Consider the following 27,591-nt stretch of genomic DNA (forward strand, 5'->3'; position numbering starts at 1 on the left):
ACTTTGATAAAACAGAAAAAGTTAAAAGAAACCCTTGAGTTGTTTTTTTTTTTTTTTTTTTTAGCTCATTAGAGCTAAGTTCAAAGTTCTAGGTTCATAAGGGAAGAAAGCTTATGTCTCGTGTATTTTACATGCAGCTTCAAGGAGTAATAAAAAGAGACAGACTTACCTAAAAGTTTTCAGATTACCTGCATTTACAATGTCTGGAATCTCTAGGAAAGAAAATAATTTACATCCATTAATCAATGTTCTTTAAATTACAACACTTTACAGTTTCCTTGTTTATTATCTCACATACAAAAGTGACAGCGAAAACATCCAAAGCAAAACAAAATTTCAAAGCACTGCTGTAATGCTACATGAAAAGTAAGTTTTGGAAGTATAAAGGGCTTAGTTTAAGAAGGTGACTTATTCACCAGACGCACTCCCTGACACTGGAAGCAGCACTGTGGCACGCCTGAAACAACACCGGATCTGAGTTTTTGGGCTGACTCAATCACCAATACATGTTGACCTTGGCCACGTCCTGTTAATTAATGGGCTGGCTACATGGTGAACAGACTTTAGAAGGAAAGAGCAGTAGCACAGAGACCAACTGGGAGGCCGTTACAATGGTACAGCTGAAACGATGGTGGCTCGAACTAGGGAGGTGGTGACAGTAGCAGTAAAATTTATCAGACGCAAAATGTATTTTGCTGAGGATATGGACGGAGCGTAAAAGTGACTATGCATGGGCTTCCGACCTGAACAACTGATGCCGCTGCCGGAAATACAGATCGTGGGAGAAGAAAGTTTTGGGAGAAAAGCTGGACTTTGCTTTGGAACAGGTCAGGTCTGAGATGCCTATAAGACATTCAAGTAGAGATTTTAAGAAACCCATCTTTGATAATGCAAATCTGGAGTTCTAGGGACAAGTTAGCACTGACAGATACAAATTTTGAAATTATGGGCATGTAGACAGTATCTCAAACCGAGACGGAATGAAATCCATTAGGAATTGGTATAGACAGATAAAAAGAAGAGGCCCCCAAAATAGAGACCTTGGCCAATATTTAGTTTGTGAAGAGGAGTCAATTTAGGACACTAAAGTCTCGGCCAGTGACCTAGAAAGACAAGTAGGAAAGGGTCTTCTTTACCAAATGAAACGTGTGACAAGAAAATGAAATGATTGATCATATGTATCAAATGATGCAGAAAAGTTGACTAAGAATCAATGCCCAGTATAGCAACTATTTGCCAGTACTGTTAGTTGAGTGGAAACGACAGCTAATTAAAGTGGGTTACAAAGAAAATGGAACATGAGGAAAAATGGAGACTACAAACATAAACAAATTTTATAGTCTGATGGTGACAACTCCATGAAAGGGAGTAGTTGAAGCTCTCCCTCAACTTCCTGTGTCAGGTACTTTGATAAATCAAACTTTATGTAACTTTTAAACAACTGTGGAAGTAAGTATGCTATTTATTGCAATGTTTAAACTGAAGAAAACAAAGCCGCAGGAGGGGAGGATTTAAATAACTTGTCCTGTTTAATAGTAAGCTGTAAGGGTTTAAATCAGATCTATCTAGTTCTAAAACTATTTTCTGTTATTTTTTCAGTTAGGAACGCACTTCTTACAGATGATGAAGAGGAACTACCAACTACTTCAGGGTTTCTAGCATTACTATAGTGTACGTGCCTGACGTTAAGCTTTTGATTGTCTAGACATCCATATCACAGTCACCCTTCTCAAATAAAAGTCTTGCCAGCTGTATGACACAGCTACAGCAAAACAACTAGACGAGAAACCAGGCCGCCCCCATCCGTGAAAGTTCCCTTTCAGAAAGCCCTGGTAACCAAACACTTGAGTGACCCCACTTTTCCCTTCTCGCGCCCTAACTCCCACTGCTGTGTTTCTAATTTGGCAATACAGAATGAACCTGTGAAACCCTTGGCACTTCACCTTAGGTCCTAATAAAGGTAGAGCCCCAGGTCCACACTCCCTCTGTCTACCTTTGTCCTCCCTGTATGTCCTGGGTTGTGCCGTGGACCCTCTAGGACTTGTGAGTAATAAATCTTTTTTTCCCAAAGTCCCCTGATGGTTGTTACTGAGGTGCAACATGCAATCCTAATAAGAACCACAAAACCTGGTCCTACCACAACACTGGCTCCGGTTGGGGAAATGCCCATGGGGGCTCACCACAAGTACCAGGCACCCAGGTGGGTGCTTCAGGCATGTCTAGCAGACAGCACCACTATCAATAGGCTGGGACCAACACAACAGTTATCCACAAGATACTTCCTTTAGGGTCCCATGTTTCAGTGTTATTATTACCAAAATTTAAAAATTTAATTTGCTATTATTTCGTTCATACTATGCTTTTTAAGTAAATCCATGAACCATAAATGCAATTATAACATGGCTAGGAATGGAATGTGAATGAAGGAATGTACAGGACCATGGCAAACTTAAGAATATATGATCAAACCTAAAAGGGACAGCTGTTACTCCACTATAGTGGATTATGCTGCCAGGCCATTTGCATTTTTTAAAAAGAAGCCAGAAATCTACATTTTTCATGTGCAATCACCAGGTTTTTTCTACAATGGCAATTAATAAGTCAATCAAATGCCATCTGCAGGCCATGCTGCCTCTGTGTCATCACCGTTTGTGGGCCTTGCAAGCCTTAAGTACCCTCACTTAAGTGCTTTTCTTCTGAAAATGTTAGTAAACTAGTAACACAGAAATGCCACAATGAATGAATGAATGTTTGATTTTACAGTTTTTCAAGTATGACTACAACCCATAAAGGTTGGTCCTGTAAGAATTACAAAGACGGGGAGGGCACAGCACCCACTCTAAAGGAACACAGATGTAGTTGGAGACGGGCAAGTAATAACTCCACAATAAAGCAAATTAGGTATGTGCCAGAGGGAGAGGAAAGCTTTATTGTCACAGTAGAAAGATACGATGTCACTGTCACAAGTGACAGTTTTGAGAATGTAAGGAAAAAAATGAAGTAAAAAATTGTTTGATATACTCACAAAAGAAAGGAATTTCCAGAGGAAGAAATTCAAAACAAACTAAATAAAAAAATTTTTAAAATTAAGCATTTGAAATGAATTACAAATCTGATATGGCTATGTATTTTAGAGAGAAAAAAATAAAATCACAGAAAACACACCAAGACCATATCCTTCATACTGCTGCCGCTCACGCTCCATTGTCTGCTTGATGACTGTCTCCCGGGAACAGTGCCGCCTTCCCTGCCTGTCTTTGATGCTGTTATGTAATTCAATCTGCTCTAGTTCACTGCTGAATCGATTTAAATACCTGAGAAATGAGAAAGCAACCTGAATTACAAGTCTGTACATTTGGCTGACATTACTTCATTTAAAATATAAACCCCAGGCTTCACCCGTCCTTGAAATTTTTGTATTCTTCTGAGTTCCTCGAGTCCTCAGACTTCAGACCTTTCCTGGATAACCCAACCATTTCTGAAATTTCAGCAACCAAATCACTGCCTGCTATTCCAAGTATGTGCTAAACTCCAGATCCTCATATTCAACCACCTCCTGGACATCTCCATTTGGATGTCCCATGGAGGCTTAACACATCAAAAGTGAACTTATGTTCACCCCAGTCCCCCTCATCCCCCACCAAACCTGTTCCATCTCTGGCTCTCTACCTCAGGAAACAGTATAGCCATCCACCCAGTTGGCCAAGTGAACAATGTACGTGTCCTCCTTGATGCTGCTCTCTCCCTTTTATGCCACATCTAAGTTTTCACTAAAGAGCGAGACTTTCTACCTTCTTTAATTTCTCCAGAGTCTTCATTTCTCTTCACCATACTGCTACTAATGATGCAGAGATCACCATCATCTCTTGCCTGGATTGCTTCATGAGCCTCTCAACAGTGTCCTGGCCAAAACCATCCCCCTTCAGGCTATCCATCCTCATTCTCACTACTGTGATATTTCTAAAGTTTAAATATGACCATCTCAGGTGCCTGCTGTAAAAAGCTTCCTGTGGCTCCCAATGTCCTTCGATAAAGTCCAAACTTACAATGATACTTGAGGTCCTTAATTAGCTGTACTTGTCACAATGCCCTCTTTGAACCTGTTAACAAATGTCTGGCAGATCACTACATATGTCGCTCTTACCTGTGATTCTCTCTGCCTAAAGGCTCTTCAGCTAACTTACCTCAACCTGCTAACTCTTACTCTTCAGGTGTCAGTTTAGACAATATTTCCATTAGGAAGCCTTTCCTGACCCCCAAGAACTAACTGGGTGGGTTAACTAACACACCCACGCTCAGAAAGGTTACAAACCTACTAGAGTGGCTAAGCCAGGGTGTGAATCTTAAAGCCTTTCAGATAACAAAGTCCGTTTACTCCTCTATAAATCCAGAATAGAACTCTGTCTCTTGAAGAACCAGGTTGAACAAGTCCCTCTTTTCTGACCTTTTGCTCATAACATGCCCAGTGTTTACCTTTCAATTAATTCACAAGCATCTTTCTTTGAATATCCTGCTTTTTGGGGATCAAGATGACTTTGAAACCACTGGAGTTTTTCACCTGTAACAACAGGTACCAAGATCATTCAACACCGTAAGTTATCACTTATGCAATGAGTATTCATTATAATTTTCAACATCACTGTGTTTAAAATAGTATCAAAATTTATTTCAATGTTAAATACAAAGGCTTGTGTGGGCTCAAAGCTAATTAAACCAGTCTGTCAGAAATCAGATTGTCACATTTTAATTTGGGGAAGAGACAGGGGTGGAAGAGATGCTTTTCTGTGTATTTCTTGTCCAGTAAGAATGAAAAATTCTTTTTTTAAAAGAATAACAGAACATGAAGTTCTAAGTATTTCAAAAGCAAAGGACAGAACTTTTCTAAAATAATGAAACAAACCTGATTAGATTAATGGTGAAGATGGTCGTTGCTGAACATTTAATAAGCATCAGGCTCTATGTCAAGAGCTTTATAATCCTATGAGGATCAGTACATTATTATCCCTACTCACAGATGAGAATAAGTAACCTGTCCAGGGCCTCAAAGTCAGTAAATATATTAACCATACAAGAGCTGCCAGACACTGTGCAAAGAGTGACCAACATTATCAACGAGCTAACAAACCTCACCCTAAATCTGACGATCAGGGTCATATTCAGTTAGATTTCTCAAAATTACAGATCAAGAAATGACCCTACCCCAGATATGGATGACCTACTTAGAAATACTATTCTATTAACTGAGAAAGCATTGGAGAGAAGTGTTCAAATAAAGCCTAAGGGTCACTATTTTTAAGTCAGGCTAATAAGTAAAAATTTACTAACAATAAATATGACAAAAAAAAAAAGATTATGACACTGCGATACAGACTGAGGATGCACGTATCCACATCATTAAACATAAGCTGCTGTTTCCAAAATACTTAGGCCATAATCCTTCCTAATTCTAATCATTAGGGAGTAGAATTAAACTTCAGAGATAGATAGATATAGGTAGGTAAGCATAAACTAAATAGTTTCTGAAAAAACTGAGTAGATATTATTAACGCTTTCTAAGAGCTAACGATTGATTTTACTTTGTTGGGTTTTAATTAAATCTGGTAAAAAAAAAATCACTTGGATAAAAATAGTATTTGCCTAGAAGAATCAAAAAAATAGGCATATAGCAGAATTTCACTATCCTCTAGGCAGAGTGTCAAATAAGTAAATCTACTTACCAATAAGGTTGAGACGCAATGCCTTTTCATTCTTCAATCTTGGGGAAAAAAAGGTGCATAATGTGTTAGAAAATTTCCAAAGCAAGTTTTAAAAATCTGTCAAAAACAAACAAAAAAAACTGCCCACAGAACCTTAATTCAAGGATCATTCTTTGATACATATGAAATTAATTCTGATAGTGCGAAAACACTGAACAACATGCTTTTCTTTTCAATCGCTAGAACACAATGTTACTAGAAACTTTTCTTTAGCTCTTCAATGACTAACGACCAAAGGACACCTATAGAACAAATCACCTTTGAAAACACACAAAAAAAGGCTTGATTGGATTACGAATGTTCAGGTGGATAATACTTGTGCACAAAAGAGTAATAATGAATACCTTCTAGAAGATGGAATGCAGGCACCAAGGCTAAAATGCCTTACTGTCACCTTTTAAACTTCAACAAGAATAAAACAGAATGTTTACTTTTCATAATTTGCAAAGAATTATAACAAAGAACTCATCTATTCTCAGAAAACAGTATGGGTAATACGTGATCCCACGATTGTTGGTATTCTAAATACTAATTCATTCAGATGAGACCTTTGGATAGCTAGTTTTTGCCACATTTTGTGCTACCCACCAGAGATACAGCAATGAACAAAAAACTACTGTCCCTGCCCTAACAAAGCAGACCAGATTTATCCTCCCACTTTAAACAATGAGAAAATTGGAGAAATAAAATGAAGCCTTTTTTCAAAAAAAAAATTTAAGTACAAGGGCACCTGGGTGGCTCAGTAGGTTGAGCATCTAATTCTTGATTGCAGCTCAGGTCATGATCTCACAGTACCTGAGTTTGAACCCCCATGCCAGGCTCTGTGCTGACAGTGTGGAGCCTGCTTGGGATTCTCTCTCCCTCACTCGTGTGCATGCGCACACAGGCGCGCTCTCTCTCTGCCCCTTCCCAGCTCCAGCTCTCTCTCTGACCCTCCCCCACTCACGTATTCTCTCTCTCTCTCTCAAAATAAATAAATAAACATTAAAAAAAACTTTAGGCACAGAACAGATTAAAATATACATAATACAAAAAACTAACAAAGGAAGACAACCCAATACCAAAGAGGGCCAAAGATTTTAACAGATTTTTAATCAAATCAAAGACAAATGACCAACAATCACATAAAAAGATACTTAATATCATCTAGTCATCAATACGTACAAAATTAAATCATACTGGGATACTATTATACAATTACCAGAATGGTTAAAATATTTTTAAAAAACTGATAATACAACATGTGTAAGAGGATATGGAGAGAATGTAACTCTTACACACTGGTGGTGAAAACATAAAATACTATCACTTTGGAAAAAGCAATTTCTTACACACTTAAACGTGATACCTATAATATGACCAGCAGTTTTTATAACTTATTTCATATAAACTTAACTTCTTATATACTTTAACATACATTCACCACATGACCCAGAAATTCCAGTTCTAGGAACTGAAAGAAAAATGAAAACAAATGCCCAAACACTGTACATGAATGTTCATGGCAGCTTTATTTATAATATCAGAGGCTGGCAAATTTTTTCTTAAATGGCCAGAGAATAACAGGTTAGGCTCTGTGGGCCATGTGGTCAGTTTCTGTCACAACTACTTATTTCTGCCATTTTAGCCTGAAAGCAGCCACAAATAATACAAAAGGAATGGGCACAGCTGTTTTCCAATAAAACTTTTTAATAAAAACAGATCGCTGGACCCGTACTTTGCAGAACCTGATAATAGCCCAGTACTGTAAATAATCCAAATGAACACCAAAAGGTAAATGAATAAACAAACTGCATTTCCAAAAAATGGAATACTACTCAGTAATAAAAAAGAAATACAATATATGAAATTACATGGGAAATTTTCATAAACAGAAGCTGGCACAAAAAATTACAATCATTTCATTTATATGAAACAATAGGAAAGACAAATCTCACCCAGCAAAATAAAGAGCAAATCAATGGTTCCCCAAGTCTAGGGTACAGGGTGAGGATGGGCTGAGCAATACACAAGGGAATCCTCTGGAAGAATGAAAATGCATATACACTAATCATGGTGATTACACCAATGTACTGTCAAAAACTCAAATCTGTACAATGAAGATATGGCTATTTTACTGAATGTTATTTATACTTCAAAGTTGATTTTAAAAAATAAAGAATACTTCAGGGGCACCTAGTTGACCAGTCAGTTAAGCGTCTCAACTTTGGCTCAGGTCATGATCTTGCAGTTCATGAGTTCAAACCCCACATCGGGCTCTGTGCTGACAGCTTAGGGCCTGGAGCCTGCTTCAGATTCTGTGTCTCCCTCTCTCTGCCCCTCCCCCACTCACACTGTATCTCTGTCTCTCTCTTTCTCTCAAAAATAAACATTAAAAAAATTGTAAACAGAAAAATAAAAATAATACTTCATAACAAGAAAGAGAAAAATTCATTCCTTTCAAATAAGCCTAGAGGAAAGAATCTAGTTAGAAGTCAGGTTGCTGAGCGCCTGGGTGGCTCAGTTGGTTGAGCGACCTACTTCGGCTCAGGTCATGATCTCAGGGTTTGGAAGTCTGAGCCCCACATCAGGCTCTGTGCTGACAGCTCAGAGCCTGAAGCCTGCTTCAGATTCTGTGTCTACCTCGCTCTCTGCCCCTCCCCCACTCATGTTCTGTCTCTCTCTGTCTCAGAAATAAATAAACATTAAAAACATTTGTTTTAAAAAGAAGTTAGGTTGCAATAATTCTGAACGAACTAAATGGAGGCCTGAACTAGAGTGGTATCGGTTGGGATACAGAAAAGTGGAGAGATTTGAGATTAATTCTCAAAAGTAGTTGTTTCCTAGATTTTTACTTATTAGGCTTAGTTTCTCTGTTAATTTTCCATACTAACTCATTTTCTTTTGGTATGTAGAGTTCTTTGCTGGTTACTCTGCAGGAAAAGACATGACAGTATACACCAACAAAATATCGCTAAGCTCAGAATCATAAAATAAAGCTAAAATCATGACACAGAATAGCCATTTGCTGTCCGTAATTGTGTATCATTTGCAATGTACTAGTCTGCAAACCATACCAGTTTCTTTTAATACAAACAGAAGCAATATTGCAAACAGTCTTAAATCAGAGCATTCAAATACTGAAGAAGCACATGTTTGAGCTCTCAGCTGTTGCTATTCACTCCTATAGTATCTTTAAGTAATCAGAGTCTATCAATAAAAGTCAAGGTGACCAACTTGGTCTGGTTTTCTATCCTTCTACCACTAGTCAAAGGCAATGCAACATAACAGATATCCTCCCTGATCTTCCCCTCACTTGTCATTCTCTCTAAAAAGAAACCTTAGGAAGCAGTACAAAGAATCCTCAGTTCTGTATAAAAGTACAGAGACTGGAACTGTAGCTGCCTTTGTTCCTCAGAAAACCAAATATCTTAGTAGGCAGACAGTTAACAAAAGGTGATAGTATCTAAAATGGTCCCCACTGATTCTTGTGTCTTGATATTCACGTCCTTCAGTGTGGATGGCTAGACCTAGTGACTTCTAACAAATAAAATAGCACAATGGATGTCACTCTGACTGTCTTCCATCCTGGCCACCCTCTCTTGTTCTATCTCAGAGCCTTTTCTCTGTTGGAACCAAGCTACCATGCTGTGAGTAGCCCGTGGAGAGGCTCATGTGGCAAAGAACTGATGCTTCCGGCCAATAGGCAGCCATGTATGACTTGAGATCTGTCAACAGCCACGGGAGTAAGCTTGGAAGCAAAACGTCTCCCTATGAAGCTCTGAGATGAATGTAGCCCCAGTCAACATTTTGACTGTAGCCTTGTGAGAGACTGAGTCAGAAGCATTCAGTTAAGTGACACTGGAATTCTTGACCGAGAAACTGTTTTAAGCTGCTAAAATGGCATATAATTTCTCATGCAGCAATAGGTATTTAAAGCACTATTTGATAACTGTTATTCATTACTCAGAAGCCACGGGCACCTGCACTTCAAGTTAAGTCTTACTGGTACCTTTTCTATCATCTTGCATACAGTTTGTCCCAAGAGTCTGAGTATCTTTCACCAACCATCTCTCCAAAATATACAACTCAGCCTTTCTTTTCTGTCTTGCTGGAAGTACTACTCTAGTGCAGGTAGATCAGCAGTATTTTCGGATAATATTTGTGATCATGCCATTTAAATTAAATATAACTCATGGTAAATGATGCTGCTACTCGAAAAAAACGGACATCTATGACAGGAGTAAGCTTGTTTCATAAAATACATTAGACACTAATAAAACTGTACATTTGTTTGCTTCTGGAGCCATCAATGGTTACAATGGTGACTTCTTTAAAATAAATGAAAAAAACCTGTTTAGAACACTGTCCAAGCAGAAAAAATTAAGTATTACCTTTCAACTCTGTGCTATAAAAACAGAGCTTTGGCCAATAATGGAACCTCCTTGGATAGAATAAGTTATATAGCAAGTAGCATGTTTTTCAGTTTTAGCCTTCTATAATTCTTTTATGTTGATTCTGTAAATCAATGCATAAAATCCTGAATACAACTGAAAACATACAAAGATTCTAGGCTCACTAAGCTCACTTCAGTGAACTGAAGGACTTAGCCAAATTCTAAAGCAGTATTTGCTAAAATATTGCATGTATACCATCGGTACTACATAAGCTGATTTTTAAGTTTCTTATGGACACAGAATTAAATCATCTTTAAGCAAGCTACTTTTTTTCTCATTGTCTTTTGATCCTAATTACATTACAAAGAAAACTAAAAAAAAAAAAAAAAAGAAAAAAGAAAACTTAGTTCAATATTAGTTTATTTTACAAGTCTTACACAACCTTTGCCAAATCTTTCCACCAAGGATAAAGCAAGCATGCCTCAGGCTCAGACCATACAGGGAAGGCAACAGTATCTACTTGGTTTTAATACAGATCAAATGTCTCCTTGAAGAAAAAAAAAAAAAATGTAAGGAAAAAAGGTTCCAAAAGAATATTAAGTTAATAATACTATAGGTCAGTGGTTCTCATAGTGTAGTCCTGAACCAGCAGCAATAGCATCAACATTACCTGGAAGCTTGTTAGAAATGTAAAATCCTGGCACTGCCCCAGACCTTCTGACGTAAAATTCCAGGGGTGGGAACAAACCAGTTTAATATGCCCTACAGGGGTATCTCATGTTCACTTAAGTTTGTGAAATACTAGAATAGATGGTAAAAGGACTGCAAAATCACAAAAGTGGTAATTATGTCAAAAGACATAGCAAAATTCATGAAAGTGACATATAAATACTTTAAGTTTGAAAAGTACTGTTTTAAAGCAATACTGCTATCATAATAACCTTTATGAAAAGAAAAAGAAAAATTTGATTATACTATCACAGCACTTGTCTATTCTCTTCCAGAAAACTTCTAGCCAAATCACTGTGAACAGTTAACTTTTACTAAATATGCCTTTAGGTCTTGGGTAAGGAATTAATACATAACAGTGAACATGCTGGCTTCTATCAGCTAGTATGGAAATGTATCTACCATTTATTAAAATGGTAAGGCCATTTAAAAATAGCCAAAATGATGACTTTTGTGTTTGTAACTTCATTTTAAATTATTTATTTGTTTCTACAGCAGTTCCTGGGGACACTTACAGGCCAAAGATGGAGGGTAGGGGCGAATTGGCAAATTATAAAATGTAGGCTGCTAACGAGAGAAGGGAGACTAAGGGAAAGGAAATGGAAAAGAAAGGGCATTACATATGCATTCTGTATTCCTAAGAAGAAAATTTTCCTATGAATTGCTCACATCAAGAATACAAACCAACTTCCAAAATGGCATACGGACCTATGAAAATCTACTTTTCCATAAAAGCAGAGAATACTAACAAAACTTATTGAAATCAACTTTTTCAGAAGTATGAAAATTAAACAAAGGCTTGCAAGAATCCAAGGAGTATTCTCAAGAAAAATAAGCCCAGTCTCAGTAAGAAAAGAACAACAAATCTGTTTTTTCAGTGCATAGAACATACCTAACATCTATTAAAGAAAGAACAAGGGAATATTGATGAAAGATAAAAGTATAAATGAGTTTTACACCAATGCATAATACAAATGATAAAAAGATACTTACTTTTCCTTTTTTTCTTGTTTATGGGCTTCTCTTGTAATTTGAGCTGCTTTTCTACTATATGGATGGATGACCTTTTTTTCCCGTCCTACAAGTTTTCCCTTTAGGGCTTTAGGCTACAATGTAGGAAAACATATTACATACATAGTCAGATATATAAGTGATTTCTGTCCAAAAAAAATTTTTTTGAAAGTAATATAACAGAAGTATCGTAAGCCAAAAACACTATAAAAAAAAAAAAGGTGCAGAAAGTGTCAATAAACCCAGCTCCTCAACTGTTCCATCTTCAAAGTATGTAAGAAAATCCAGATAGTGAGGAGAAACAGTTAAACACGTGTGTTAGTTACAGTTAAGAAAGTTAAGGAGGTAGAAGGAACATAAGATGTTCATAGGAGGCTGACTGTAGAAGTTGTTCATGGAACAAAGTGGGCACTGAATCAAGCAAAATCAAAGTTGGATTCATAGAAAGAGAAGAATAGAGGAAATAATAGAAGCCATCTCAAAATCAGCACATCAAAAAGAACAAATTACTTTCCCATTCAAACCTTATGCCAGTTTAACTAGGTCACAATTCATTCAGTCCACTGAACTAGACATGTCAGTAATTCTTTATTCCCACATAATTCTCCATCTTATCACACCTGTTACCATTTTGGAGTTGGCTTCCTATAACAACAGAAGCCCAAAATCATAATGGTGTATGTAACCCAACAAAGTTTGGTTCTCTCATGTAAAAAGTAGGAGCTGGAGACTCCACTCCACAAAGTCCTCAGAGATCCAGGCTCCTTCCATTTTGTTATCTACTATCCTTAGGCCCCTATATATCCATACAGTTCAAGATGACTTAATACCAAGTCTAAATTCTAGACAGTGAAAAGTAGAAAAGAAAATCAAAAGGCATATCCCTTTCCTTTAAGAGCAAGATCTCGGAAGCTGCAGTCTTCTGTTTATACCCCACTGACCAAAATTTAATTGGTGGCTTATATAAAGGTGAGTAGTAAATATAGTTGTTATTCTCAGGAAGGAAAAAAAAAAACATGATTACAATAGAAAAAGAGCCTATTTGGGGACAGTTGACAGTCTCTAATATACCGAAGCCTGGAAAAGGTCAAGTGTTCCTAGAATCTTCTCTTCAAAACTATTGTCATTGCCTTAAATCAGCCTCGTGATCTTTCATGATTAGGGTGGCCTTTAGATTCTCACTGCTAGTTCTTTTTTCGTGGAAGTCATACAGCTTATTTTTCTACAACATTAATCTAGTAAAGTCCCTCCCTCTGCTAACAAACTCACAGTTAGGTCCCAAGTCCTTAATGTGGAAAACAATCTACCCCCACCCTAATTCTCCAGCATTATTTCTCATTCTTCAAAACATCCTTCACCCCATTCTTACTGAACTTCTCCCCCATTCCCAAAATACACCTTGCTGTTTCATAACTTCTGGAAGCTGCACTTGTTACCTCTGCCTGCAAAATCTTTTCCTTTCTGTTCTTTCATAAATTACAACTCAAAGTTTTCACTTGTAAAACTTTTCGCAGAATTAAAATGACCACCAATTCCTCATTCACACATGTATTCATTCCTTCAACAATACTGAAATACACAACAAATATTTACTGCTAACTTCTTGATAAACCTGAGCAGCGAAGATAGCTCCAACTGTGAAACCCAGAATGGCATGGGAAGGTTGTTACAGGTATAGGAGAATAAGGTGAAACCATCATAAAACAGTACAAACATGCTTTATTTTATTGTGCTTCACAGATATTGTGAGGGTTTTGATTTGTTTACAAACTGAAGGTTTGTGGCAAACTTGCATGAATTAAGCAAGTCTATTATTGACATTTTTCTATCAGCATTTGCTCACTTCATATCTCGATGTCACAATTTTGGTAATTCTTGCAATATTTCAAACTTTATCATCATATTTGTTATGGTGATCTGTGATCAGTAATCTTTAAAGTTACTCTTGTAATTGTTTTGGGGCACCATGAATATGCCTATATAAAACAGCAAACATGGGGGCGCCTGGGTGGCACAGTCGGTTAAGCGTCCGACTTCAACCAGGTCACGATCTCGCGGTCCGTGAGTTTGAGCCCCGCGTCGGGCTCTGGGCTGATGGCTCAGAGCCTGGAGCCTGTTTCTGATTCTGTGTCTCCCTCTCTCTCTGCCCCTCCCCCGTTCATGCTCTGTCTCTCTCTGTCCCAAAAATAAATAAACGTTGAAAAAAAAAATTTTTTTTTTAAATAAAAAATTAAAAAAAAAACAGCAAACATGAATTGTGTGTGTTCTGACTGTTCTCACTCACCAACCATTCCCCTTTCTCCTTCTCTTCAGGTCTATTTCCTGAGACACAACAATACAGAAATTAGGCCAATGACTAGCCCCACAATGGCTGCTAAGTGTTCACATGAAAGGAAAAGTCATGCATCTCCCACTTTAAATCAAAAGCTAGAAACAATTAAGCTTGGTGAAGAAGGCGTGTCTAAAGCTGAGACAGGCCAAAAACCTAGGCCTCTTGTGCCAGTTAGCCAAGTTGTGAATGCAAAGGAAAAGTTCTTGAAGGAAGTTAAAAGTGCTACTCCAGTGAGCACACAAATGATAATAAAGCAAAACAGCCTTAATGCTGAGAAACAAAGTTTTCAGTGGTCCGGAGAGATCAAACCAGCCACATTTCCTTGAGCCAGAGCCAAAGCCAAATCCGGAGAAAGTCCCACCTCTCTTGGTGAGGAAGCCGGGGAAGAAAAGTGTAAATTGGCAAAGGTTGGTTCATGAGGTTTAAGGAAAGAAGCTATCTCCATAACATTAAAGTGTGAAGTAAAGCAGCAAGTGATGTAGAACCTGCAGCAGTTATCCAGAAGATCTAGGTAAGATAATTAATGAAGGTGGCTATGCTAAACAAAATTTGTGTAGACTTTTAATGTACACAAAGCAGCCCTCTACTGGAAGATGCCATCTAGGACTTTCACAGCTAGAAAGAAGTCAATGCCTGGCCTCAAAGCTTCAAAAGACAGACTGCTTCTCTTGTTAGGAGTTAATGCAGCTGGTAACTTTAAGCTAAAGTCAATGCTCAGTTACCATTTCCAAAATTCTAGGGCCCTTAAGAATTATGGGCCCTCTACTCTGCCTATGCTTTATAAATGGAACCATGAAGTTTGGTTGATAGCATGTCTGTTTACAACATGGTTTACTGAATATTTTAAGCCCAAGGTTGAGACCTATTCCTAAGAAAAAAAGATCCATTTAAAAATGGCTGCCCATTGACAATGCACCTGGTTGCCCAAGAGCTCTGATGGAGACAATGAGATTGTTGTTTTCATGCCTGCTAACACAGCATCCATTCTATGGCTCATGAATCATGGAGTGATTTTGACATTCAAGTCTAATTATTTAAGAAATACATTTTATAAGGCTATAACTGCCATAGTGATTCCTCTGATGAATCCGGGCAAAATACTGAAAGCCTTCAGAAAAGGATTCACCATTCTAGATACCATAAAGAACATTCATGATTCATGGGAAGAGGTCAAAATACAACATGAATAGGAATTTGGAAGAAGTTGATTCCAACCCTCTTGAACGACTTCAAGGGGTTCAAGACTTCAGTGGAAGCAAGTGCAGATGTGATGGAAACAGCAAGAGAACAGAATTAGAAGTGGAACCTCAAGATATGACTGAATTGCTGCAATCTCATAATAAAACTTGAACGGTTAAGGAGCTGCTCCTTACAGATGAACAAAGAGAGATGGAATCTACTTTTGGTAAAGACACTGTGAAGACTGTTGATATGGCAGCAAAGGATTCAGAATATTATACCAACTTAGTTGACAAAGCAGTGGCAGGGTACGGGATGACTGACTACAATTCTGAAAAAGTTCTACTGCGGGTAAAACGCTATCAAACAGCACTGCACACTACAGAGAAAATGTTCATGAAAGGAAGAGTCAATTGATGTGGCAAACTTCATTATTGTCTTACATTAAGAAATTGTTACAGCCACCCCAACCTTCAGCAACTTCTAGCCTGATAAGTGAGCAGCCTGATTGAGGCAAAAACCCCAGTAGCAAAAGAAAAAAACAAAAACAAAAACAAAAAAAAACAATTTGTTGAAAGGTCAGATGATGGTTAGCATTTTTTAGCAGTAAAGTATTTTTGTAATTAAGGTATTTACACTTTCTTAGACGTATGCTACTACACACTTAATAGACAGTCTAGTGTAAATATAACTTTTCTATGTACTGGCAAACCAAAAAAAATCATTTGACTCGCTTTATTGTTACATCCGTTTTACTCGGACAGTCTGGAACTGAACCTGCAGTATCTCTAAGGTATGCCTGCACATGCATTCTTTTGTTTTACTCTCTGCATATACATGTGGGGTGGGGGTGGGAGCACAAAAAAGGTGTGGTAAGGATTTTTTTGCACATGAGCTTTACACACACGAAACAATAAAAAAACATGTCAGAACTCATGGTAGGTTGCCTCTGGGATGTCTCCCAATGAATTCCACCTCCTGATATCATGCCCAGGTGTAATCTCCACCCCCTAGTGTGTGGACCTCATGACTCACTTAATGAATAACATTTGGCAAATGGATGATCTATCAATCGTGAGATTAGGTTTTGTAAGGACTCTGGCTTCCATCTGGCCTATTCTCTCTTTTGCTCTCTCACCAGGCTTGCTCTGATGGAAACCAACTGTCATGTCAAAGACTTGCTCTGAGGCTGCTAAAACTTAACTGAAGTTACAGAGCTGTGTGTTAACACTGCTTCAGCAATATGTCCAATTCTATAAAAAAACTTCCTTTAAAGATTTAATAAAAAACTTTCTTTAGAACAAGAAATGATTTGATATCCTTGGAGTATGAATATGTCCTCAGAGCTTTAGAAGTCTCAGTTAAAGAACCTCTAAGACTTAGTACAAAGAAGACACAAAAATTGAACTTATATTCTGATTCACCTGTAGTTTGCAATTCCTTCTATTATTCATGAAAAGGTTGCCTCAAGGCAGGATATGAATGTATAAGGCACAGAAAAATGTACAATATAGCTTGTTCAATTTTAAAACATTTTCGTATTTTTCAATATATTAGTATAAAAAAGAAATATTCAACAGGGAAAAACTGAAATAAAACCCTATCAACCAAATGTTAATCTATTAAACAGTGTATTCAAACTAAATGTCCCTTAACTAAAAAGCAATTAATCTCTAACCTTTGGAGGTTCTCCAAATTTATTTGTAGAGCATCTGATGATTCATAGACTAGTACACAATGTAAACAAAAAACAAATCTGGGGGTGGAGGAAAGAGTTTAAGGTGTATTTGCTACAGAAGAGTAACAGTTATGTTTTAACTTTGAAAGATACAGCAAAATCGTATTTCTTTTCATAAGCATAACTAAGGCACTGTTTTGAATAACTATGCTTAATTTTGTGTGTGTGTTTGTTTTTTTGCGAGAGAGAAGCAGAGAGAAAGGGAGACAGAGGATCCAAAGCAGAATCTATGCTGACAGCAGAGAGCCTGATGCGGGGCTCAATCCCACGAACCATGAGATCATGATCTGACTGAAGTCAGACATTTAACCAACTGAGCCACCCAGGAGCCTCTAATTATGCTTACTTTGAAGTTTCTGGCACCACAAAAATATGCCAGTTATAAAATTAGTTATCAAAAGTGTCTCCTTCCTACAATCTTTGGCGATTACTTAAGAAAATTCATTCTAAATTAATCTTTGGATTCACAATTGAGAGTAACAGAAGAAAACACATAGTTTATTCAAACACAGAAACAGAAAGAGGTATTTCAGGGGCAATAAGCTTCAAATATTCCTGTTAAAATCATAAATAACAAAAAGGATGGGGCACCTGAGTGGCTCAGTTGATTAAGCGTCTGACTCTTGATTTCAGCACAGGTCATGATCTCACAATCATGAGACTGAGCCCTGTGTGGAGCCTGCTTGAGATTCTCTCCCTCTCTCTTCCTCTGCCCCTAACCCTCTTGCACACGTGTGCACTCTCTCTTTCAAAAAATAAGGAAAAATATATAAAAAGGAACTTTTCCTAAAACATCATCAAAGTCATCATAGAATTCAAGCTAACTAGAGGCAGAAAATGCCATTTAGATTACTCAGTGTAACTAGACACCTATATCAAATACTAAGTCCTTCGATACCAGTGATAAGATGAAAATGAGATGACTTAACTAAGAAAAGCTGCTTTGTTGATTAGCAAATCTACCATGAAGAAATTCAGTACACTTCCCTTGCTTTACAGATAAACATGACCCCAATGACGGACAACTGGTTATGGCTTCCAGTAGGAACTTAAGTGATTCTCCACATAATCCTTTCTAAACCCACCCAATTCCCAAGGACCATTTCAAATTCAAGTTTACTTCCTCCTTGAAATGACCCAAGAATAATCATTTGGACCTTAGAACCTTTCTCTTTTGGTAGCATTTGCCACATAGCAGCACCTAGTATCATACTGCATTTACCAGTCATTTAACATTTACAAAATCATTTATATTTGTGTTTTATCTTCTCAACAGTGGCTTCTTAAAGACTGTAAATGTGTCCTCTCAGTTTGAAAATAATACTTTGAAAGTAAAAGAAAAAAAAAAAAAAGTAGGATGCTGCCCCAAGTAAACATATGCTGATCACCCAATGTACATTAAACTACTGTGAATTAAAAACATGAAAAATAGTCCTTAAAAGTGTGAATTATCTCATATAAAAATAATTTTTAATAGCCCCCAAACAATACTTTCCTTAACATTAAGAATATCTTAATAATTCTCTAACACAGACTTCAATTTCTTTCATGCAAAATTCTATCATCAAGCTCAACTTCTTTTATGTTATCATAGAATCCAAGCTCAACTAGAGACAGAAATGCCATTTAGACTGTTCAGTGTAACTAGAAACCTAGAAAAATGACCATTCCACCAAACACACTTAGGGTACATAAAGGCATACAAATACTTAAAACAAAAAGTATAAGACTAAAGCCATACCTACCACCACTCACAAACATCTAGTCAGAATTAACCTTTTCTCCCACATTCCCTTCTACTACTCTTTACACTTCTACCTTGTACTAGATCAATTTTTTAAAAAACCCCTGAGCATATATTACCATGTACTAGGATAGGAACTAAGGCTCCAGGATCAAAAACAGACACAACTTGCCCTCATGGAGCTTACAATCTAGCTATCTCATGAATAACTATATACTTCAGTTAAGTCCAGAAAACAGTCAGGAAGTATAAGATCCTGAGTGAAACCATATAAAAAGTGGACCTAATTTTTGAACATCAGGAAAAGCCTCCCTGAAGAAGTAACTTGAGACTTTTTTTTTTTTAAAGCTGACACAAGTTGCTTGTATAAAGAATAGTTTGGAATGAGGTAAAGCAGTAAGACTACCACTGGTAGTGTTGCAGTCGTTAAGAAGAGCTGACAGTCGAGTAGCCTAAGCATGGTGACAGTGAGGGTATGAAAAAAAACCAGCAAGGTTTGAAGAAATGTATCTTGAGGCACAATGATACAGGACTCGAATATGGAGGGCGAGGGAAAAGGAAGAGTTGAGTATGCCTCCCCAGGTTTGCAACATAAGCAACTACATGGTCAGAATTACCCTTTACCGTTAAGATAGGAATGGAACGTGGAGACAAGGGGCCTCAAGAATTCACTGTTAATTAGTTCAAGAGGCCCAGGAGACAGCTGAGTACAGGAGAGATAAATACAAGTCTGGCACTTAGGAAAAAAAGATCTCGGCTAAAGATATAAACTTGGAATGACTTGGGGATATAGGTGGCACTTTAAGCCACTGGAGATAGTAAGATTCCCTCAGTCAAACAGTAAGAGGAGAAAACAGCCTAGATCTAAGCTCAGATGAAATACATGTATTTGATGAGAACCTACAAGGTAATGGACATTTACAAAATCATTAAGAAAAAGATCAACAGGGGCGCCTGGGTGGCGCAGTCGGTTGAGCGTCCGACTTCAGCCAGGTCACGATCTCGCGGTCCGTGAGTTCGAGCCCCGCGTCAGGCTCTGGGCTGATGGTCAGAGCCTGGAGCCTGTTTCCGATTCTGTGTCTCCCTCTCTCTCTGCCCCTCCCCCGTTCATGCTCTGTCTCTCTCTGTCCCAAAAATAAATAAAAACGTGGAAAAAAAAATTTAAAAAAAAAAAAAAAGAGAAAAAGATCAACAACACAAATAAAAACAGGAAAAAGAACACAAGTCACAGAAAGATAAATACAAATGTTATTAAAGTTTTGAAAGGATATGTGGTCTACCTTAAAAGAAATGTAAATTAAAACTTCAATGAAATAGAATTATTAACGTATAAGACTGGATGTTTTAAATTTCTTAGCACTGCATTAGTGAGGATGTGGGTGAGTTAGTGGTCTCATAAATAAGCAGTCTCATAAATAAGTAAGTATTCTCCTCCTGGAGTGCAACTTGATAGTTCTTATCATTATTAAAAATTGCACGTGTCTTTTGACCAAGACATTCTATTTCTATTAATTTAGTCTAGAGGTACATATCTACACATGTAGCAAAAACAAGAATAATCAATGCAGCAGTGTTTGCAGTAGGAAAAGAAAGAATGGAAACAGGTTATGTGTCCATCAGAGACCCGGTTAAGAAAATTAGATAAAAGCAAACAATGGGTTATTAGCTATAAAAAGCAAGAGGGAGAACTATATGTACTTACACAGGTCTCCAAAAGTTGAGTAAGACAAAACAAGCAAGGGGCGTAAGACTGTGTCTAATATAGTATTCATATAAAAAGGAGAAGTAGAGACATATACATATGCTGGTGCATGTATATAAAATGTCTGAATGGGTATCTAAGAAAATGGTAACAGGCATTCCTCAAGTGAACTGAGGCATTAGATAACAAAGTTGGAAGAAGACTTACTTTTTGCAGGAGGAAGAATAATGATCTCCCTCCCAAAGATGTTAATGCCCTCATCCACAGACTTGCAAATCATTTACCATATATGACAAAAGGGACTTTGAAAATGTGATCAAAGATCTTGAGAGAGGGAATTTATCCCTGATTCCCTATAAACAAGGGCCCTTCTAGGAAGGAGGAAGAATCATTATCAAGAGAAGGGGTTGTGGCCTTTCTTGGAGAAGCAGGTTAAGATGTGACACTGATGGCTTTGAAGATTAAGGAAGGAGCCAAGAACCAAGGAATGTAGGTGACCTCTAAAAACTGGAAAAAGCAAGGAAACAGATTCTTCACTACAGCCTCTTGAAGAAAGTCCTATCAACACCTTGATTTTAGCAGAACAATAAGACTCACTTTTGGACTTCTGATTCCAGAAATTTAACAATAAATGAATCTGCATTGTTTTAAGCCATTAAATTTGTATTAATTTTTCACAGCAGTAATAAAAACTTAATACACTTTTCAAGGACAACAATTTTTTTTAAGTTTATTTAATTTGAGAGAAGGGGAGAGAGAGAATCCCAAGCAGGCTCCACACGTCAGCACAGAGCCTGACGTGGGGCTTGAACTCACAAACCATTAGATCAGGACCTGAGCAGAAATCAAGAGTCAGATGCTTAACTGACTCAGTCACCCTGGAGCCCCACTGCTGTCTGATTTTTTTAAACCATGCATATGTAATACTGTTTCAAAAAGAAACAGGTTCATTAACATTTGTCGTTACTTTTACTAATTTTCAGGAGCAAGTTTTCACTAGCAAGTAATCTAAGATTTAGGCATATAAACAGACACATACACCAATGGAACAGAACTGAGAGTACAGAAATATACTTATGCATATATGGCCAAGAGTACTCAAGGGCAAAAAGACAGTCTCCAACAAATGGTGTTATGAAAACTGTATGTTCACATGCAAAAGAAAGAAATGGAACCCCTACATTACACTACTCAAAAAAATTACCTCAAAATAGATTACATTTTTTTAAATTTATTTTTTGGGAGAGTGCAAGTGGGGTACGGGCAAAGAGAGGGGGACAGAGGATCCGAAGCGGGCTCTTCACTGACAGGCTGACAGCAGCAAACATGATGCAGGGCTCAAAAAACTCATGAACCAAGAGATCAAAGTCAGATGCTCAACTGACTGAGCCATCCAGGTGCCCCAAAATGGATTAAACATTTAAATGTAACGCCTGAAACCATGTAACTCCTACAAGGAAACACAGGGGGAAAGCTCCTTGACAGTGAACTTGGCAATATTTTTTGTGTCTGACATGAAAGCTCAATCAACAAAAGCAAAAATAAACAAAAGGGACTACATCAAACTAAAAGGCACAGAAACAGAAATGATCGACAAAATTAAAAGGAAACCTACAGTATGGGAGAAAATATTTGTAAACTGTATAAGAAGTTAATATCCAAAATATATATGAAACTCATACAGGGGCACCTGGGTGACTCAGTCCATTAAGGGCCCAACTCTTGATTTCGCCTCACGTCATGATCTCACAGTTCATAGGATCGAGCCCATCATCAGGCTCTGCACTGACAGCATGGAGCTTGCTTGGGATTCTCTCTCCCTCTCTCTCTCTGCCCCTTCCTGGTGTACACACACTCTCTCTCCATCTCTCTCAAAATAAATAAGTAAACTTTAAAAGAAAAAATAAGTAAATTCATATAATTCGGTAGGAAAAAGAAAACCCCACAATCAGATTTAAAAATGGGCAGAGGACGTTTTTCCAAAGATACACAAATGGCAGGGACTTGAAAAGGTGCCCAACGTCACTAATCATCAGGGAAATGGACATCAAAACCCCAAAAAAATATCATTCCACATGTGTTAGAATGGCTGTTATCAAAAAGACAAGAGATAATAAGTGGTGGAAAAGATGTGGAGAAAAGGGAAAACTTGCACACTGTTGGTAGGAATGAAAACGGATACAACCACTATAGAAAATAGCAGAGAGGCTCCTCAAAAAATTAAAAATACAACTACCGTATGATCCAGCAATCCTACTTTTGGGTATTTTTCCAAGGAAATTAAATCACTATTTTGAAGAGGTATCTGCACCTCTATTGACTGCAGCCTTATTTATCATAGCCAAGCCACTGGAACAACCTAAGTCTGTCAGCAAATGAATGAAGAAAATGCGGTGTGTGTGTGTGTGTGTGTATACATATATGTACATATACATATACAATGGAATTATCAATCAGCCATAAAAAGGAAATCCTGCCATTTGTGACAATATCCTGCCATTTGTGAAACTTCAAAGCACTATGCTGACAGCTAAGTCAGGGAGAAAAAGACAAATACTGTATGATCTTACATATATGTGGAATCCAAAAAAAACAAACCTCATAGAAACAGAAAGTAGATTGGTGGTTGCCAGGGGCTGAGGTTGGGGGAAATGTATGAAGGTGGTCAATGGGTATAAACTTCCAGTTACAAGATGAGTAAGTTCTTGAGATCAAACATACAGCATGGTTACTATCGCTAACAATACTGTATTGTGCACTTGAAAGTTGCTTAAAGAGTAAATCTTAAAAGTTGTAGCTATGTGATATGTTGTGCTAACTAAATTTATTGTGGTAGTTATTTCACAATATATATCAAATCATAACACTGTACATCTTAAACTTATACAATGTTATAAATCAATTATATCTCAATGCACCTGGAAAAAAAAAAGTTACCAAGATTTAGTAAGCTGATTTGTTGCTATAGCCTACATTTATAGGTGAGTCCAAAAGTACACAATTCGTGTCGTTAAGGAATATGTACGTAGTCACTAACAGTTAAGGCCCACAGTAATATGTAAAGATAAATCAAGAAGGATAACAGCATACTTTTAAATGTTTTATAATCTAGCTAGGGAGAAAAACAAGCATGCTTTTAAATTTTATAACGGGTTTATATAAAAAGGAATATACCTATGAGTGTCTTCTGTATAGCATACACCAAACTAGTAACTTTTAGTATGCTAAAACTTTTTTAAAACACAGAATTAAGAAGTGTTATGTGGGATCCATTAGTTGAAAAAGACTGTTCATGTTAGTTGAATTAAGTTTTGACATAAGAAAAAGATACGAATTTGTAAAGCTCCAGGACAGGTTCAAAATAAGAAAAAAATGAACAAAGTAACTAAAGTGGACTACAAGCTCTACTGCTATCATTTACTACTATTACTAAAGTTAATTATAACAACTAAACTACATTTACTAAGCGCCAGACATTGGGCTAAGTGGCTTACATTTAATTTTCACAACAACTCTTATGAAGTAGTTACTATGATTATTCCAATTTAATAGATGGGGCAACTGAGACTTAGAAGGATTAAATAATTTCGCCAAGATCAAAATTTAGCAAAGACAAGTGCCAAACTCAGTCGTCTGGTACTCCATAACCCACATTCCAAGCTATACTGAAAGAAGTTTAGAGTAACTGATATAAAAAGATGGAGGGGCGCCTAGTTGGCTCAGTTGGTTAAGCGAACCCACCTGGGTTCAGGTCATGATCTCACGGTTCACGGGTTCCAGACCTATGTTGGGCTCTGAGAGGACAGCTCAGAGCCTGGAGCCTGCTTTGGATTCTGTGTCTCCCACTTTCCCTGCCCCTCCCCCACCTGCACTCTGTGTCTCTCAAAAACTAATAAAACATTAAAACAAATTTTATTTAAAGAGGGAAAACCTCCAATGCCAAGCTGACTTTAAACTCAAGAAAGGACACAGCACAGCCACTGGTGATATACCAGAAAAATGAAAAGGCAGGGAATATGCCCATGAAAGCAGATTTATATGCCATTCTTTTGATTCATATGACAAGGCAATATCCTCCTACCATACAGCCTGATAAAACTGAAATTCTCAGAGTCAAGGACAACTATAGTCAAATGCCAACCAACCCCCAATCACTCACACACCATCATATCATCAGTGCTTTAACATTCCACTCTGAAATGGAAAGGCTATGAAAGAAAATTATAAAGAGTTGGTGCACAGAGGCGAAAAGACTAAATTTATGCAAATACAAACGTGTATAATCTAAAGCAAATAGACCATACAGATGTGAAAGACAAAAATGACATGCATACAATGAAAAAAAGAACATAGGACAAGACATTGTGGCCAGAGTATCCTAACTTTTCATCAGATTATAAACTGTTTTATGCTGTTGTTTTTATTAAAAACTGGTCAAAAAGGCATATTTATAAAGCATCTTCCTATTCAAGAATTACTCTACTGAACAGAAGTTAAAAAAGAAAAGGCAAGAAGAAACAACAGTTTTGGAATACAACGAACGTTAAGTGGTAACTATAAAGAAAAGGGAATTATAAATACAAAATTTAAATACCGTTTACCTGCGGGGCTCCTGAAGGTTGGTTACAGGTTCAAGTAAAAGAAACATACAGGCTTTCAGAAGTTTTATTTCTTAAACTAGATAATGAATAAACCAGAGTTTCTTATATTGCTAATCTTTATACTTCACTATGTTAACGTGAACATTCTTTTGCATCTACTCAATTTTTAGTAAAAACAACAGAACAGTTCGAGATTCCTGGTGGGACGGGGGAGAGGGTAGGGGTGCAGGGGGGCACGGGGCGGGGGATGGAAACAGGATTTGCGGAGCAAGGACGTCACTCAAGGGCGCGAATGGACGCCAAGAAGAGGAGATTGAGCCTAACTAAATAGTCTAGACCAGCAAGAAGTGGCACAAGTGTGTGGAGGCAACACTTTCTCAAGTTTTGCTTACCTTCCCCCCCCCCCATCCATGCTCCCGCCCCCCCACATTTTGGCAAGAAAATGTGTAAACGTGAGTCTTTTCCCTTCCCTCGAGGAGGCAGGGCACTCTATGAACGCTTCGGAACCCAGAAGTTAAACTTTAAAGCCCAGACCCTGGGCCGGGCACCTGCCTCGGGGCTGCCCAGCCCAGCACCCCCTACCCGGGTGTACTGGGTAATAAAACCACTTTAGCCACTTCCCCTCTCCCGGTTTTCCAAGACTGCCCCCTTCCCTCCCGCCTGCCTGACGGGAGTCTTCCAGAGAGCCAAGCGGGTTCAGGGGAGCGGGAGGGGGCCCACCATGGTGACGTCCTCACGGCCCCGGAGAACCTCCGCAGCCCAGACCCGGGAAACCTCACCAACAGTCGCAGCAGCTCAGAGAAAAACTCCAGCTTAAACACACGTGGTTGCCGGAGAAGACTGGGGCGGAACCGACCGGAAAGGGAGGGGCAAGTACGGCTCTCTAAAACTTCCCGGGGAACCAACACCAAGTCTTTTTATCCCGTGTTGGACTTTTCAGCCCTGGACCCGCTGACAGCTGGCCTGAGTGTTTGCGAGGAGCAGTGGGAGGGAGTTTGGGGCGGGGCGGGGAAACCTGGTCCTGCGCCCAGTGTGAGGCCTGGCATTTGAGCTGGGCTCGCCAATGCTGGAAGCTGCTGGCTAGCGGCGTCCCAGGCCCGAGCGCGGATCTCAGACATCATCTGCCCTGATGGCTGGGGTCATGATCTCATGGTTCATGGGTTCGAGCCCTGCATCGGGATCTGTGCTGACAGCTCAGAGCCTGAAGCCTGCTTTGGCATCTGTGTCTCCCTCCCTCTCTGTTCCTTGCCTGTTCGTGCTCTGTATCTCTCTCTCTCTCAAAAATAAATAAAACATTTTTAAAAAGTTAAAAAAGAATAATAAATTTGATACATTCCTGCAGGATTACTCAAAAATAATTAGAAAAGATATAATTAACCAATATCAGAATTAAAACAAGGTAACATTACTTCAGATCATGCAAGCATAAGAGGATATTATGACCAAAAATCTTAAATAAAATGGACATATTCTTAGAAAAAAAGATATAACCTATCAAAATGGATGCAGAGGAATAAAAAACGTGAATAGTCCCATTATCATTTTTAAAAATGCTTACTCACATAACTTCCCACATTAAAACTAAAGGCTCAGATTTTTTAGATTTTATAACTATATGCAAATAGGGATAGAACAGCACTTCCTTAACCTGATAAAAATGTGGATTAGTACTAGAGATAGTGGGCATCATTGTCTTATTCCTGATCTCAAGAGAAAGCTTTGTTTAACCATTTTGGAAAACCCCTTTGGCAGTAGCTAAAAAGTTGAAATATGTACCTCCTCTAATCCAGCATTGTCATTCCCAAATGCATGTACTAGGAACTCTGGCATACATATCTCAGGATATATATACAAACTTTTCATAGCGGTATTGCTCATAATAGCCCAAACTGGAAAAAAAAAAAAAAAAACCTTAATTGTTCATTAACAAAAGGACAGAAAAGTAGACAGTGGTAAATTCCATACAGCAAATGAAATGAACAAACTACAACTATGCTTAAACATGGATAAGTGTTTAATCATAGTGTAAAAAATAAAGATAAAATGGTGCATACAGTAAAATTCCATTTATAAAATCAAAAAACAGACAAAATGAGCTACACTCCAGTTTTCATAGATACTCTCATAAGTGGCCAGTGATGTTTCGTACCCTCAGTGGTGGTTATCTTGATGTTTGCTTTATAATTTTTCTTTACGTGTCACATTTATGTTTCATCCACATGTGTGTTTGTAAGCTATACGTTCACTGCAAGAGGTGTTAAAAGACATTTTAGGCATAAATATATTACTCCATCATCTCTTGAATCCATTATTACTGTTAAGAAGTCTCATGTTGGTCTAATTTTTGTTCCTTTGTGAGTGGCTTTCTTTTCTGTATGGGACTTTTAATAATTTTTGTTGACTTTGCTCTGCAATTTCACTAT

At 37.9% G+C, this 27,591-nt stretch overlaps 1 protein-coding gene across 2 annotated transcripts in view; it reads right to left on the bottom strand.

Annotated features, from left to right (window-relative positions):
* Nucleotides 1–26,043, bottom strand: part of TMA16 (translation machinery associated 16 homolog) — a 73,771-nt gene extending 47,728 nt beyond the window's left edge. For both annotated transcript variants that reach the window (XM_019828756.3, XM_003984890.6), the window contains exons 1-6: nucleotides 25,889–26,043; nucleotides 11,855–11,967; nucleotides 5,718–5,755; nucleotides 4,474–4,558; nucleotides 3,166–3,314; nucleotides 170–212 (exon numbers count right to left, since the gene is read on the bottom strand). In XM_019828756.3, the coding sequence (XP_019684315.1) occupies nucleotides 170–212; nucleotides 3,166–3,314; nucleotides 4,474–4,558; nucleotides 5,718–5,755; nucleotides 11,855–11,967; nucleotides 25,889–25,891 (431 nt within the window). In that variant the 5' untranslated portion in view covers nucleotides 25,892–26,043. The remainder of the gene's footprint in view (nucleotides 1–169; nucleotides 213–3,165; nucleotides 3,315–4,473; nucleotides 4,559–5,717; nucleotides 5,756–11,854; nucleotides 11,968–25,888) is intronic.
* Nucleotides 26,044–27,591: the final 1,548 nt, after the last annotated feature.

Source organism: Felis catus, chromosome B1 (genome assembly GCF_018350175.1).
Source record: "Felis catus isolate Fca126 chromosome B1, F.catus_Fca126_mat1.0, whole genome shotgun sequence".
Classification (NCBI taxonomy): domain Eukaryota; kingdom Metazoa; phylum Chordata; class Mammalia; order Carnivora; family Felidae; genus Felis; species Felis catus.